The 13,412-nt window shown below is 48.7% G+C and overlaps 2 protein-coding genes across 3 annotated transcripts; one reads left to right on the top strand and one right to left on the bottom strand.

The window, feature by feature from the left end:
* The first annotated feature begins 352 nt into the window (after nt 1-352).
* LOC124708140 (aquaporin NIP1-3-like) lies at nt 353-5,638 on the top strand. The gene is made up of 5 exons (XM_047239828.1): nt 353-744; nt 1,280-1,504; nt 1,586-1,777; nt 2,419-2,480; nt 5,248-5,638. Exons 1-5 carry the CDS (start codon nt 583-585, stop codon nt 5,453-5,455), a joined length of 849 nt encoding a protein of 282 aa, XP_047095784.1. The 5' UTR covers nt 353-582; the 3' UTR covers nt 5,456-5,638.
* A 374-nt stretch (nt 5,639-6,012) lies between these two features.
* Nucleotides 6,013-7,619, bottom strand: LOC124708648 (B-box zinc finger protein 22-like). 2 transcript variants are annotated; one of them, XM_047240323.1, is made up of 3 exons: nt 7,160-7,619; nt 6,547-7,050; nt 6,013-6,455 (listed from the first exon to the last, which is right to left on the bottom strand). In XM_047240323.1, the coding sequence occupies exons 1-3, from the start codon at nt 7,355-7,357 to the stop codon at nt 6,162-6,164; spliced, it is 996 nt and encodes a 331-aa protein (XP_047096279.1). In that variant the 5' UTR covers nt 7,358-7,619; the 3' UTR covers nt 6,013-6,161. The 2 variants fall into 2 exon arrangements, with proteins under 2 accessions (XP_047096279.1, XP_047096278.1); XM_047240322.1 differs by having other exon boundaries at nt 6,013-6,464; nt 7,160-7,616.
* Nucleotides 7,620-13,412: the final 5,793 nt, after the last annotated feature.

The following is a 13,412-nucleotide window of genomic DNA, read 5'->3' as shown; positions in this document are numbered from 1 at the left end:
CTACGTAGATACCATAAATGGATGACAATTTTTAGGGGCTTTTGACTTCTCTCTCTTATTTTTGACAAAGCTTGTGACTTCTCGTTGACTTGTACTGAATGCCATGATGAGTGTCAACAAGTGCGGCGTACAACGATTTTTCCACACAATCTGATCGATGATGCTAGTTGCTACTCGGGTATACAGGATATGCATATCGCGTTTGGAACCCCACAAATCGTTTGTATTCTTATGGCTGCTCTGTCAGTGACACATATCGCGTTTGGAACTTTCTTGAATTACTCCCGCTTTGTCAGGACCTATATGACGTACGGAGTTCGAAATTGTGATGCATTCTTCAAAAGAACTTGCGTATGCCAAGCCACCATTCCCGTGCTATACGGTGGTCAGCGGAAGAAATCACGAGAATAACATTTTGCTAGTACACACTTGGACCTCGCTATCTAGCTGGAGCATGGAACTCTCGAACCTATAAAGCAGAAGCAGAGGGATCTTGATCGACACGCAGATCAAAGCTAGAGAGATATACAGAGAGCGCTTGCTAGAGCGCTCGCCAGAGCGAGAGAGAGGAAGAGGGAGAGCATGGCAGCGGGAGGAGAGCACGGAGCCAATGGGCTGCAAGAACACGCCGGAGCTCTGGAGGAAGGCAGAGGAGGAGAGAATCAAGCAGGGTGCGAAACTTCAGAGCAGGCTCTGAACAGAACCGGCAAGCAGCCCATGCTCTCCGTCCAATTCGTGCAGAAGGTATGTTCTGCTTCTGCCTATGCAACTACTCAACCAAGAGGAAATTTTCTTCTTGTTTCCTTCCTCAATTCTTGCATGTTTATCCAGAAAAAAGCTGTTCGCTCCCATGATCCAGGTAAGAGAAAAGCAGACTAGATTTTTCCCTTTTTCCCATTTTCTTGAGGAAATTAGATAGAGCAGATTTCAAACACTGGAAGAGTCAAAGGAATGGACAAAGATAAGAACAAAAAATGTACTTTTCGCGCGGTTTGATCTGCAAGGAACATGTGAGTCTATACCGGTCCAAGTTTGACAATACTATAATGTTTACGGCTAAGTGAAAAGTCCATACAACTATTTGTTCGTGTCTGCAAGTGTTTGCTGCAAGCGTGGCGTCTCTGTTGTGCTGCTACATCCAGTCTTCGCCTTACGCATTTGGTCACCACATCACACCAGCTGCAACACATATCCAACCATTAACAATTACTGGTAGAAAGCAACTTGGACAAGAAGTTAAAAATTATCTGAACGCGACATTCTTGGATCATGGGCGCAGATCCTCGCCGAGATCTTCGGGACCTACATGCTCATCTTCGCCGGCTGTGCGGCGGTGGCGGTGAACCTGAGGACGGGCGGTACGGTGACGTTCCCGGGCATCTGCATCACCTGGGGCCTCACCGTCATGGTCATGGTCTACTCCGTCGGCCACATCTCCGGCGCGCACTTCAACCCCGCCGTCACCTTTGCCTTCGCCACCTGCGGCCGCTTCCCATGGAAGCAGGTAGGTCAAAGCTGCAGGAGTACCTGTCTTTCTTTCGGAACGTTTTCCATCTCAAGGTGTTTGCTGCTGATGGTGGTTCAGGTTCCGGCGTACGCGGCGGCGCAGCTTCTTGGGTCGACGGCGGCGAGCATCACGCTGCGGCTCATATTCGGGACCGAGCACTTCTTCGGGACGGTGCCGGCGGGGTCGGACGTCCAGTCGCTGGTGCTGGAGTTCATCATCACCTTCTACCTCATGTTCGTCGTCTCCGGAGTCGCCACGGACAACAGAGCGGTGAGTACTGACCCATTGGCCGGAAATGCAATTCTAATGGCGTCGTGCCCTACCAGTCGAAAATCCGTCATTGAAACAACCGTCTTGATTTGTGCATTCCTATGTGCATCATCAAATTACAGACTAAGTTACAAATATTAAAACTTAATTGTATGATCATAAATCTGTAACGCGAATCACGAGGATAATCGGACGGTTGAAACTTGACCGGTAGGTCACAGACTCACAGTACCGCTAGAAAAATTGCTTTGACCCATTGGCATCATGCGCAAACTACATTTTCCACATTCACACTGAGTTTTGTTTTCAGACTTCAAGTCTATTCCCGCAATTTTGGAGATTTAGGAAGATAAGTTTGACTTATTTTCAAATCGATTAAATGCTACTAGTTCCTTTCAAGACTTCAACTAGAGTACTGTCATATTATTGGATGACTGATTAGCAGTGTGATCATCGATCAATTGCATGATTGCATCGTCTCAACTGTCCCATGCCTATCGATTTACGGCGCCTCAACTGCGACCCATATCTCCATTGCATCGTCTCAACCACAACTCATCGCTCAACTGCAATTTAGAAAATTGTTTATTGTTACTTCTTCTGAGGTGAAAAATCAATCAGTCAATTTCCCCCTCTTGCAGATTGGTGAACTCGCCGGCCTGGCCGTTGGATCTACTGTCGTACTAGTGGTGCTATTTTCCGGGTACTTCACGCTAGCTACTGTCTTCAGTCTATTTTACTCGCCATTTGGACATTGGTTTTCAACAATGTCATCTTTTAATCGAAGCTTTTTTTGACCAGTTCCTTCCTTAGATATATGATGATTACACGTTTTAGCCTCCAGTTGTCGCTCATTGTCAATAGCTACCCAATTTACCAAAAAAAAAGTTTACAGCAAACTTATGCCTTTTCATGTCCATGTGACTAATGATCATGACGTCACACAGATGCATATTAAAAAAGTTAAAAACTAGTATAAACTTTTTCTTAAGTGTTACAGAACAAATGTTGCACATTGTCCCTTGAAACATAGCATGTTCTATAATTATTGTATACTTATAAAGAAAATTGTTATTATTTTGAATCTCCAAACTTCAATTTAATATGAGATCATGCAATTCTAAATTATAGGTTAATGATTTCTTGTTCAAAGAAAAAACATGTACAATTATTTTAGTATTCATTGTAGCATCATTAAATTTGCAAACTCGGCATGCAAATCTGATTTTTATAACTTAAGATATTATATAAGAATTGAAAATACTTGCATTAAAATGCATAATAGAATTACCCAATTTTCAAAAAATTGTTTTCATCAAACTTGTGATTTGTCATGTCCATGTGACGAGTGATTATGATGTCACTCAGATGCATATTCAAAAACATAGTTTTAAGAAATTTCTTAAGCGCTGGAATTTTTTTTCGCACATTATCCCCCAAAACATAGCGTGTTCTATAATTTTTGTAAACTTACAAAGAAAATTATTATTGTGTTGAATCTCCACACTTTAATCCCATTTAAGATCTTGAATAAATCATTCTAAATTAATTTCCAATGTTTTCTTGTTCAAACAAAAATCTGCATTTATTTTAGTATTCTTTGTAGTATCATTAAAATATTTCCAAACTCACATGCAAATCTGATTTTTATAGCTTAAAATCTTACATAAGATCTAATAAGAATTGAAAATACTAGCATTGAAATGCATAATAGAATTTTGGGGGCATAAATATTTTGATTATTACCTACACTATAGGTGTATAGTTCGACAAGTTTAGTGTAAACATGGTTTGCAACACTACTAGGGGTTAAAAACTACATGGAAGTAGTTTTCATGATAAATCTAGAGTAGTATCGACAACAACAAAAAAAAAGACAAATGCATATTGATCCAAACTATCCAATCAGCGGAACCCCCTAGGGTTGGCTCTCGCGTCGCTCCCGCGAGCGACCGAGGGCCCCTGGCGGCGCCGCCCCTTCTTCCCCCCTCCACACCCCTCTCCCTCCCTCGCCGCCGCCTGAGGGCGTCGCCGGGCAAAGCCCGCGCGGCGCCGGCGCCGGCGGGGCCCTCTTCTCCCTCGCTCGGTGGTGGAGGCGCGGGCCTCGGTGGCTGGTGAGGGCGCCGCGCTGTGCGGTGGGCGCGGCGGCGCGGTCCTTCGACGACGGCGTGGAGACGGCGCGGACCTGGCGCGCCTGCGGCGGTGGCGGCTCTCGGGAGCGCCCTCGTCGGTGGGCGGCGCGAATCCCGGCCATGGCAGGCGGTGGAAGTCGGGGTCGGCGCGGGTGGGGCCCGGCGCGGCGTGCAGCGGCGCGGCGCGCATCCAGTCCGACCCGGCGGGGAGCTTGGCGTGGTGGTGGTTTGCGGCATCTGGCCGCCTCGTGTTCGGGCCAGGGCAGGGGCCCTGGGCCCGTTTCGAGCACACTTTCGCCTCAGATCTGTGGCTGTCGGCAGCCATGGGGGCTGCAGGCGGCAGATCTGGCCGGTGGCGCTCCCTCGTCGGATTCGGGGTTCGGTGACGGTGGTCGGCCTGCTCCTCGATCGGCGTCCGGCGCCCTCAAAGCGACGTGTCTCGTTTTTCCTTCGGTTTCGCGGTGGCTTGGGTTGGGACCCCGGGGCGGCGGCCCTGGAAGGTGGGAGTCATGTTGGTCGACGGGCGAGCCAATGACTCTGGTGCTGGCCGGTGACCACGGCCGTGAGGGCGGCGTGGTGGTCGACGAGTTGCGTGTTGCGGGGTGTAGATGGCGGTGATTTTGCCAAAGGGAAACCTTTGCCCCTTGGGCCACGGTGGCTGCGTCCGCGGACGGCGCTCCCTTGTTGAAGGCGCCGTGAGGCCAATCTCCGTCCCTCTACTTCCTCCGGGTGAAAACCCAAGATCCTCGGATCGGGCGGTGGCGGCACTCCGGTGTCGTGCTCTTCTTGAAGACACCGTCTTGGAGCCCACAGCGCGAGGCTCACCGATGGTCGTGACGGAGGTGATTCTTCGGCGATCTTCGGCAAGGCTTGCTCCGTGCCCTTCCCTTGTCGCGCTTCCTTGGCGGCTGCTGTTCGGTTTGTGAGCATCTTGGCTTGGCCCCCGGTGGTGGTCGGCTTCCGGTGGTGTTTCTACGACGGAGGAGGTCTGTTGAGGCGCGCGTGAAAATGGCTTGCTCTCGAGTGAGCTCCGGCCCGACGCTGTAGACTCCACCTCTCCTCCGAGTCCTCGTAGGCGCGTTGGCTAAGCTTGTTGGTCGCGCTTCCGGCTGTAGTTTCTTCGGTAGTTCGTGTGGGTGTGTGGTGTCGTTGTGTAAGCTGAGTTCAGCACTTTGTATCAATCTCGCCGTTCGTGGCTTTGTTAATTCAAAGTTGGGCATTTGAGTGCCTTTTATCTAAAAAAAAAAAACAACAACAAAATATCTAAGAATGGGATGTGAGCTTTCTTACAGTTGGACATAACAGTTTCTGCAAAACTGACTGAGATGTGATGTGCAGGCCAATATCAGGAGCGTCCATGAACCCGGCAAGAACCATCGGCCCGGCGATTATCCTCGGCCGCTACAAGGGCATCTGGGTGTACATCGTCGGGCCGGTCTGCGGGGCGGTGGCCGGCGCGTGGGCCTACAATCTCATCCGGTTCACCGACAAGCCACTGCGGGAGATCACCAGGACTGGATCCTTCTTGCGAAGTGCGAGGAGATGAGCTAGGACAACTGAACTGATTTCGCAGTGTTGTAGCTTCAATGTAGTGTGATGCTGATGAAATGTCGTTGTAATACGGCGATTGCATAGTTAGTTTGTTCAACTTTTTTTCTCTTGGTCATTTTATTACACATCTGTATATTTGCGTGTATCGTTTGGCTCAGCCGTTGTAGGATTGGACACCTAATTGTATTGGAGTATAATTTTCTTTCTGATGAAGAAAGTTGTGACCACGCTCTGCAATTCAGAACTTCTCCGGGGATGCCACAAACTTGCTTATGTTATTCTTTTCCCAAGAGGCAGGGTAGTTATTAGTTAACACTACACCGACCAGCTAACTTATCTGGCTACCGAATCAGATCCATCTATTAATACATAAACAGTTATGTATATTGGAACCCAAGAATTTCAAAGCAAACAGCATAATTTCTGGCTCTAATTTTCACTGGAGTGCCAAGAAATTCTCGCGTTCCAAAACAGAGCTTCTAGAGCCACTGATTACAGTTACTTCCCATCAATCGCCACTGATTGCTCCCCCTTGTTTAGCTACCACATGATCTACCTAAGTTGAGTCACCATTGATCGCCACACACCTGACCAACAGAAATCATGTCAGTGTCTGGCACGATAGCTCCCTGCCTGTCCCAGCTCCCTATAACGACTAGAATCATATCACTTTCTCCAAGATATGTATCTTCTGAATTGCACTAGCATTTCCTCCGGCGCTTTGCGATGGTCAGCTGGTCCGCCGGGAAGCAGTACCGGAGAGAACTGTCCGGGGAGCTGATGTCCGGCACGAAGGCGCTGCTGTCGGAGTCACCGTAGGAGCCCGGCCGTCTCTGCCAGTGGAGGCCTGAGGCCGTCGGTGGGGACGGGAGCTCCGGCACCGACCACTGCATCTCCGGCACCTGTCCGAAGAGCTCTTCGGCGTTCCGGTCCTCCGACGACGACATGTAGTACGGCGAGCCGCCGCTGCTGCCTCCTTGCTTCCCGCTGTCAGCCTGGCAATTCTATACATGTTCATGTCATCGCACGGTCAGATAACTGAAAATAGGAATATCAATCGGGAAGTAACTAGTGCTCGACGATTACCTTGGAAGTGCCGCTCTCGCCGAAACCGAACCCGCCGTTGAAGTTGCTGAAGCCGCCGAAGAACTCGCCGAGGGGCCAGTCCATCATGCCACCCTGGCCGCTGAACGCCGGCGCCGGCAGGCTCCGCTTTGGTGGCGGGCTCCTGCTTGCGGCCTCCGCTTGCCTTTGCGACGGAGAGCCGAACTGCTCGTTCACGTCCGACCAGTTTGGGAGGCTATCGCGGACGCCGGCGGCGGCGGCGTCCGGCGTCTGCGCGGCCGTTGCCCAGCTGAAGTCGCCGTCGCCGTAAAGAGGGGTCTGTAGGTCGCTCTTCGGAGGTGGAGCAGGCGCCGGCTCCGGCTGATCAGGGGAGCAGTCGTCCTGCTCATCCAGGCTGACCTGGACGCCGGTGAGCAGGAAGCGGCGGTGCGCGGACACCAAGGCATTGGCCGTGTGCACGGCCACGTCGCAGCCCCTGCACAGCAGCGCGCGGTCCTCCAGGCAGAAGAAGTAGGCGTGGCATTCCTGAACCGCCGCCGGCAAACAAAGATCAACGGAAAATCAGTCCGAAATCCTCAAACCGAGAAAACAAGAACGATCCAAGGACGAGTAAGGAGAGTTCGCGCGCACGCACCTGGCATATGTCGCACTTGGGCGGCGGCGGAACAGGGGCGGCGCTGCCGGGGGAAAGGAGAGGGAGACGCTGGTGCTTCTCGGCAAGGCGGTTGGCAGCGTGGACATCGCGATCGCAGCGGTCGCACAGGGCGGCCTCGTCGGCGCAGCAGAGCACGCGAGCCTCTGCCGCCTCGCACGCGCTGCACAGCACCTTCATGTAGTTACTTCGAACCTCTCAGTGAGCTCAGCACGAGGTCGATCGATCGTCTTCCTTGCAAACTGAATGGAGGCGCGCGAGGGATCAATGGTTCTGGTGTGGGAGAGGGCGGCATGGGGTGGCGGTGCGGTATTATGGAGGCGCGTGGGTGGAGGGGAGGCATGGGAGGGAATGGAATGATTCGTGGGCGGAACAAGGCGGCGACGTCGCCGGTTCCTATAGGCCTACATCTCAACGCTTAATGGCCGCAAAAATTGAAAACCAAAATATTCAACTTTCAGTTTTTCTCTAGTATTACTAGATTTCCATGTCATCCCTCATCCATGGCTCCCTGCTTCATGTATAGCGACAGCAACAAGTGGTTGTGAGGAAACACGGTTGAACATGTATGGAAATATTTCATTTTAAGAAAAATCTTATTGTCTTGCAAAGATTGGCTTTTTTTTTGGGGGGAAACAAAGATCAGACGCAGCTCACTATTGTCTTCCTAAGATTAGCTCTTTCTCTCTCTCCCTCTAGCTGCATGATATTTTGGTTTCAACCCTTTTTCCATAGGCAAGTTGTCTCATCGGTTAAATCATCGGTCAAGTTGGTAAAAAGATACTACTGTAATTTTTCTCAAAATTACCTAAATTATATCAGCGTGGTGTAATGCAAATGATGGAAGTTTTATAGAAATTACAACTTTAGATATGCAGGGTAGAACCTCGATCGCGTGGAGAGGGGATGGGGGAAAGGGTTGAGAGGCATCATGCGAAGAGATACGCACCGGTCCATAGGCACTTTATACCTAAAGTATTCTGTCATTTTTGTGTATCTGAGAATACAAAGTATTTTCACATTGAGATTTTGCATGCTTTTAATATACATCATCAACTACATCCTTTTTTTATTATCAAAACATTGAAGTGTGATTTTTTATTATTATTTTAAGGGCTTCCTGGGGAGATCAGCATTCGTTTCCATTTTTCAGTGCCTATATCTATATCATGAGTATATTGATAATATGGATGATAACATATGGAAGTTAGAGACTTTGCAAGAGAATCATAACTTGACATATTTAAGAACCACCATTCATTAAAATACAGTATTACATCCCCACAAAAAAATAGCATTTCTTATTTTAAAATTAAATTCAAATGTATGCTTAAGAATGATTTTATAAAAGATTATAGTATTCCTTATCGAATTTTAAGATTTCTCAAACATTTATGTAAGTTGTGAAAAATAATAATTGTTTCATAAGTACATCCTCTCTAAGTGTGTTACGAAAGTCAAAGATATAAACAAATTCATGGGTGTAGTGTATGGTACTCCCTTCGTCTCAGTTTATAAGGCCCACGTGTTACATGTGTATCTTAAGAAAACCTTTGAATATCGGCTTGATCAACAATTATGAGTTATATGCAACAAAAATTATGAAAATAGTTAGTAGAACCTGGGTCTAGGTGGAGTTGATTTACAAAGAATATGGAAAATTGAATTTCAGTTTTTTTGAAAATTGAAATAAATTGCGCTACTGCATACTATCTTTATATCTACTCATACAAATTTTGAAGAGGTACGACCATATGTGCTGTACATAAAAATATGGAACTTTATATTTGTTTTAACAATAAAATCAGGTTTTTTACCGCTCCTTGAACATTTGTATTTTTTGCACAATTTACATACTTTTTAATCTTAGTTTTGAACTTATCATGCATACTTGCAAAACAATATGTGCACACATGATTTATGCCATAATTTTATTTATTTATTTATTAGTTTCCCAATATTACTGTGCATAAAGGGTCCATACACAACCATGTTTATCAAATCCACATCAACACAAATTATATCATTTAAAACTTATTCTAAATGGGAATCAAGTGATATACCTGGATGGGTTGGTTTCACCACAAGGAACTTACCCAGATGTTTGGAAACTCTACCATAGTGATAAACGCAGTCATGCTTCTTCGGGACTCGATGAGAAATAATAATATATCTTTACCAATAAATCCATAGAGCATTACATCGTCGATTCGGAGTATATATAGAGTTGTGGCGTAGACTCATCATCCTATCCATTTTGGCTTTGAGATGCGTCACTTTATATCATTGGCATGCAGCTCTTGGGGCCAAGCAACCATCATCCACATACTGTTTGACGCACTCTTGGTGACAGTATGGACCTGATACGGTGTCCGCCAATCTTCTTCGAGGATGAAAACGACTCTGGACACCACGATGCTGGCCAACGGGGATGGACCGGCGGCCGGCTACCCCACACGCGTATGGGTGATGGCCTCTAGTGACTAGTGCAACAACATGGCCAACCACGCTGATAATGAGCAAATCTTCTCTTCAATTCTATCATCTGCCTGGACCGCTTGACTTCGGAATTGTTGCAGCAGATCAAGCAAATCCGGACTGCCAATGCTCCCTTCTTTACATTTAAAATACTCCGTATTTTAATTTTTTCTAAATTAAAATGTATCAAGATATCTTTTATGTGACCGGAGGGAGTACAAGTTTGCACTCCAAACTCAGGAGAGATGACATAGGTCATCACTCACCAGCGACCTAGGCAAAATCAGGTCGGTTTTCTTTTTGTTTCTTTCTTTTTTCGCTGAAAGAACTTTTGATATTAGCCATACCAGCATTTTCTTGCGATGACATATATATGAGCAAAACAGTTGTCTAGTGCAGTGGTTGATGCTATTGTTGTTGCGTCAGTTTCATTTTAATAATTTGGTTGTAAGCATCCTCAATATCTCGACTTGCTCCTGGTTGTTAGAGATATATTCCGTGTACGCACGGATAGTCTAGGATAGAGATAGGACTCTCGTGTCTTGTCTTGCACTCCAAGATGATCCCTGTACGTCTATATATACTCACCCATGAGGCTCAATAATACATCCAACATATTCCTCATATCTCTCTCCCTCTCTATCGTTCCACATGGTATCAGAGCGGCGCCGATCCGAACCTAGCCGCCGCCCAAGCTTCCGCGCCGCCCCCGGGGAGGTCAATCTCCATGATCTACTCCGGGGGCCGCGCAATCCGTATGAGGGTTCGTCCGCCGATCCGTTGATCCGCTGCCCTCAAGTCTTTTTTTTTCAATCCGTAGATTGGTTTTCTTTTTGCGTCGCCGGTTGCTCGACCGGCGTTTTCTTTTTTGGTTTTGCCGATTATAGAGCGGATTGAGTCACCCACCGCCACCGTCATTACGCGCCTCTACTCCAACCTCGGCATCGACTTTGCACCGGCCATCTTCATCAACCGTGCGGCGCGGCCGCACGCGTCACACATGGGACGCCTACGTGCGACGCAGCAGGCTGTCTCGCCCGCGCGGTCTCCATCGCTGGTCCGTCTTCGTCGTCATCGCCCGGGACTACACTGACAACGCTGCAATCAACTCCGATATGTGCGTCGTCCACGCCATGGCGCATATAGCGCCGCCGTCGGTCTGATCAACCGACCGCGCGCACGTCTCCGCCAAGCACGTCCCCGAGCACGCGCCTTCCACCGATCGAGCTACGGGCTGCCGCTGCGTCGTCCCTTCGGGCCGCAGCGCCGCTGCCTTTGGTCCATGCTACCGGCCTCCGGCGCGCCTTCCAAGGCGTGTACGTCGCTAGTGGTCTCCCGCCGCTGCATCGACTCGCGCCCTGCAGCTACGCCGGCCTCTCGGGCCGAGACGTCGCCGCACGCAGTCTACTTCGCCGTCCCCGCGCACCAACGTTCCAGGCTACTACCGCGCCGCCCCATCGGCGCAGGTCGCCACCGTCAGCGCAATGTCTACGTCAAGCCACCGGGTTCCTCCTCGCCAACTTCGAGTACCGCCGCCGTACCTCCACAGGTACCCTGCATGACCACTCTGGTCGTCGCAGGCCTCGCCGACCACCCCTACAGTCTAGGCATTCAACATGGTCACTCCTGGTCACCGCTGGTTTCGCCGCCTTCTACGTCTCCGTCCACCATGACTTCGCGGTCCATGATGGTCCCTTCCCTCGCACGGCCGGTATTGGCAACACCGACGCATGCCTTCGCCCCGACGCGTCCCCGAGCCTGGCAAGTGATGTCTACTCACGCTTCTTTTCCTGTAGACACACTACAAGAAATCTGCCATAAGTTGACAAAAATAAGGTGTCACTGAAACGTCACTGATGGCTGCTTGTGACGTTACCGTGACGCTTTTCAAAACGTCGAAAGCTGGGAGTCAGCAGTGAGTGCTTAAGACGTTTCACTTGAAAACGTCGTAGAGCTTTGTGACGTTTTAAAATGTCACCGACGGCATGACGTTCCCAAAACGTCATGGGCACCTGCCCGAGTCCAGCGTGGCAATCCGACGTGGCAAAATTGTGACGAATTAGAAACGTCGTTATCCGAATTCAGCCCGGTCCATTCAGCTTCTTATGTGGGCTGAGCCCATTAGTTCTGATTATTTTTTTCGGCTTTGTTGGGCCTTGGCCCAATTACCTCAGCCTTTTTAGCTTATTTTTTTTCAACGGCCTTTTTAGCTGCTGTACTTACTGGGCCTGGGCCAATTTTCATTGGGCCGTGGCCTTTTTAGGACCCATTACACTTTTGGGCCGTGGCCTTTTTAGGACCCATTACACTTTTGGGCCGTGCCCTTTTTAGGACCATTACACTTTTGGGCCTTGGCCTTTTTAGGGTCCATTATGGTTTTGGGCCTTGGCCTTTTAGGGTCCATTAAGATTTTGGGCCTAAGCCTTTATAGGGTCCACAAAGGTTTTGGGCCTCAGCCTTTTTGGGGTCCATAAAGATATTGGGCCTTGGCCTTTTTGGGTCCATAAAAGTTATGGGCTTTGGCCTTTTTACTGTCCTGCAAGTTTTTTGGGCTTCGGCCTTTTTTTGCCTTTTCAACTCCCATTTTTCGAAAATGCAATTAATTATTTGTTGGGCTCTAGCCTTTTAAGAGCCCATATATTTCTAGGCTACTTTGGGCCTTGGCCTTTTAAGACCCCACAATAGCCCAACAGTGCATATATTAAACTAAGAAATTCAACAGCAAAATATAAAAGACAACATTTCAAATCTGCAAATTTCACAGCAGAGTGACAGCAGCAACATGACCAGGTTCACAGATTCACCAACATGTCAAGAAAGTTCACATATTCACAGTAAGAAGTTCACAGATATGACCAAGTTATTGTCACTGTTGCCGAGGATATGACCAAGTTCCATGGCGGGACACAAAAAAGGGATGCGACCGGCAGCGAGGAGCTAATTCGCGGATGCTCCGAAGATGGACATCATGTGAGCAAGCCTCCTATCACTTTCCTCGGTCCGCTTGAGGAGCTCCATGTAGTCCTTGTCACGCCGAGCTTGTGCGGCTTCATTTGCCGCTTGCTTCTCCTTACGGGCAGTTGCTTCTTCCATGATGGCGACAAGCTGCCGCTTCATCCGTTCGGCTTCCTCCCGGGACCTCTTCAGCTGTGCTTCCGGGTCATGAACATGCGCCGATACGGCGAGCTGCGGTGGGCTTGTTGAGCTTGACGGTGGAGCTGGGCTGAAGTCCAGCATTCTTCGGGAAAGTGCTTGTGCTTGGCTTCCTTGCTAAGAACCTTTGCAACAACGACGACTGAGACCTTGGCGGTGCACCTTCGGCACGGGAATAGCCAACTCGGCTTCCATATCAGCCGGAGATCCATTTCCAAAAGATTCATCAATTCGGGAAACGCACGAGGTCCAAGAATGGTTCACAAAAGTGAAATGAACAAGTCACTTACTATTGCGGCTAGAGCTTCCTCAGAGAAACCATCCTTCTTGCTTGTGATGGGTCGCCTTAAAGATGTCGACTGCATCTAGCTCTTCACCTCTGCGCTCCTCCCTCTGGAAATGATGTTCACCAAGAATCAGAACATAAGCTTGTGGAGACAAGAGTAAGATGCAAAGGAAATTCAGTAAGAGTGTTCTTACGGTTGCATACGAGATGAGCGGCATAGCTACGAGAGCCGATCTTTTGGCCAAATTTGACCGCAGACACGGACTGTCCTTGTTCTTGGTACATGTGTTCTGCAGAAGGGCACAATCATGATATTCA

The sequence above is a fragment of the Lolium rigidum genome, chromosome 4, assembly GCF_022539505.1.
Source record: "Lolium rigidum isolate FL_2022 chromosome 4, APGP_CSIRO_Lrig_0.1, whole genome shotgun sequence".
NCBI lineage: Eukaryota > Viridiplantae > Streptophyta > Magnoliopsida > Poales > Poaceae > Lolium > Lolium rigidum.
Note: the sequence above shows the minus strand (reverse complement) of the source record. Positions and strands in the feature narration are given on the sequence as shown.

What these genes read in the sequence shown, in the direction of transcription:
- LOC124708140 (XM_047239828.1), top strand. Translation starts at nt 583, where the DNA reads ATGGCAGCGGGAGGAGAGCACGGAGCCAATGGGCTGCAAGAACACGCC. An exon ending in TCGCCACGGACAACAGAGCG is followed by an intron (nt 1,778 to 2,418) that starts GTGAGTACTGAC and finishes CCCCTCTTGCAG; the next exon opens with ATTGGTGAACTCGCCGGCCT. An exon ending in CTAGTGGTGCTATTTTCCGG is followed by an intron (nt 2,481 to 5,247) that starts GTACTTCACGCT and finishes TGTGATGTGCAG; the next exon opens with GCCAATATCAGGAGCGTCCA.
- LOC124708648 (XM_047240322.1), bottom strand. Translation starts at nt 7,357, where the DNA reads ATGAAGGTGCTGTGCAGCGCGTGCGAGGCGGCAGAGGCTCGCGTGCTC. An exon ending in CCAAGTGCGACATATGCCAG is followed by an intron (nt 7,051 to 7,159) that starts GTGCGTGCGCGC and finishes GCGGCGGTTCAG; the next exon opens with GAATGCCACGCCTACTTCTT. An exon ending in GCGAGAGCGGCACTTCCAAG is followed by an intron (nt 6,465 to 6,546) that starts GTAATCGTCGAG and finishes GAACATGTATAG; the next exon opens with AATTGCCAGGCTGACAGCGG.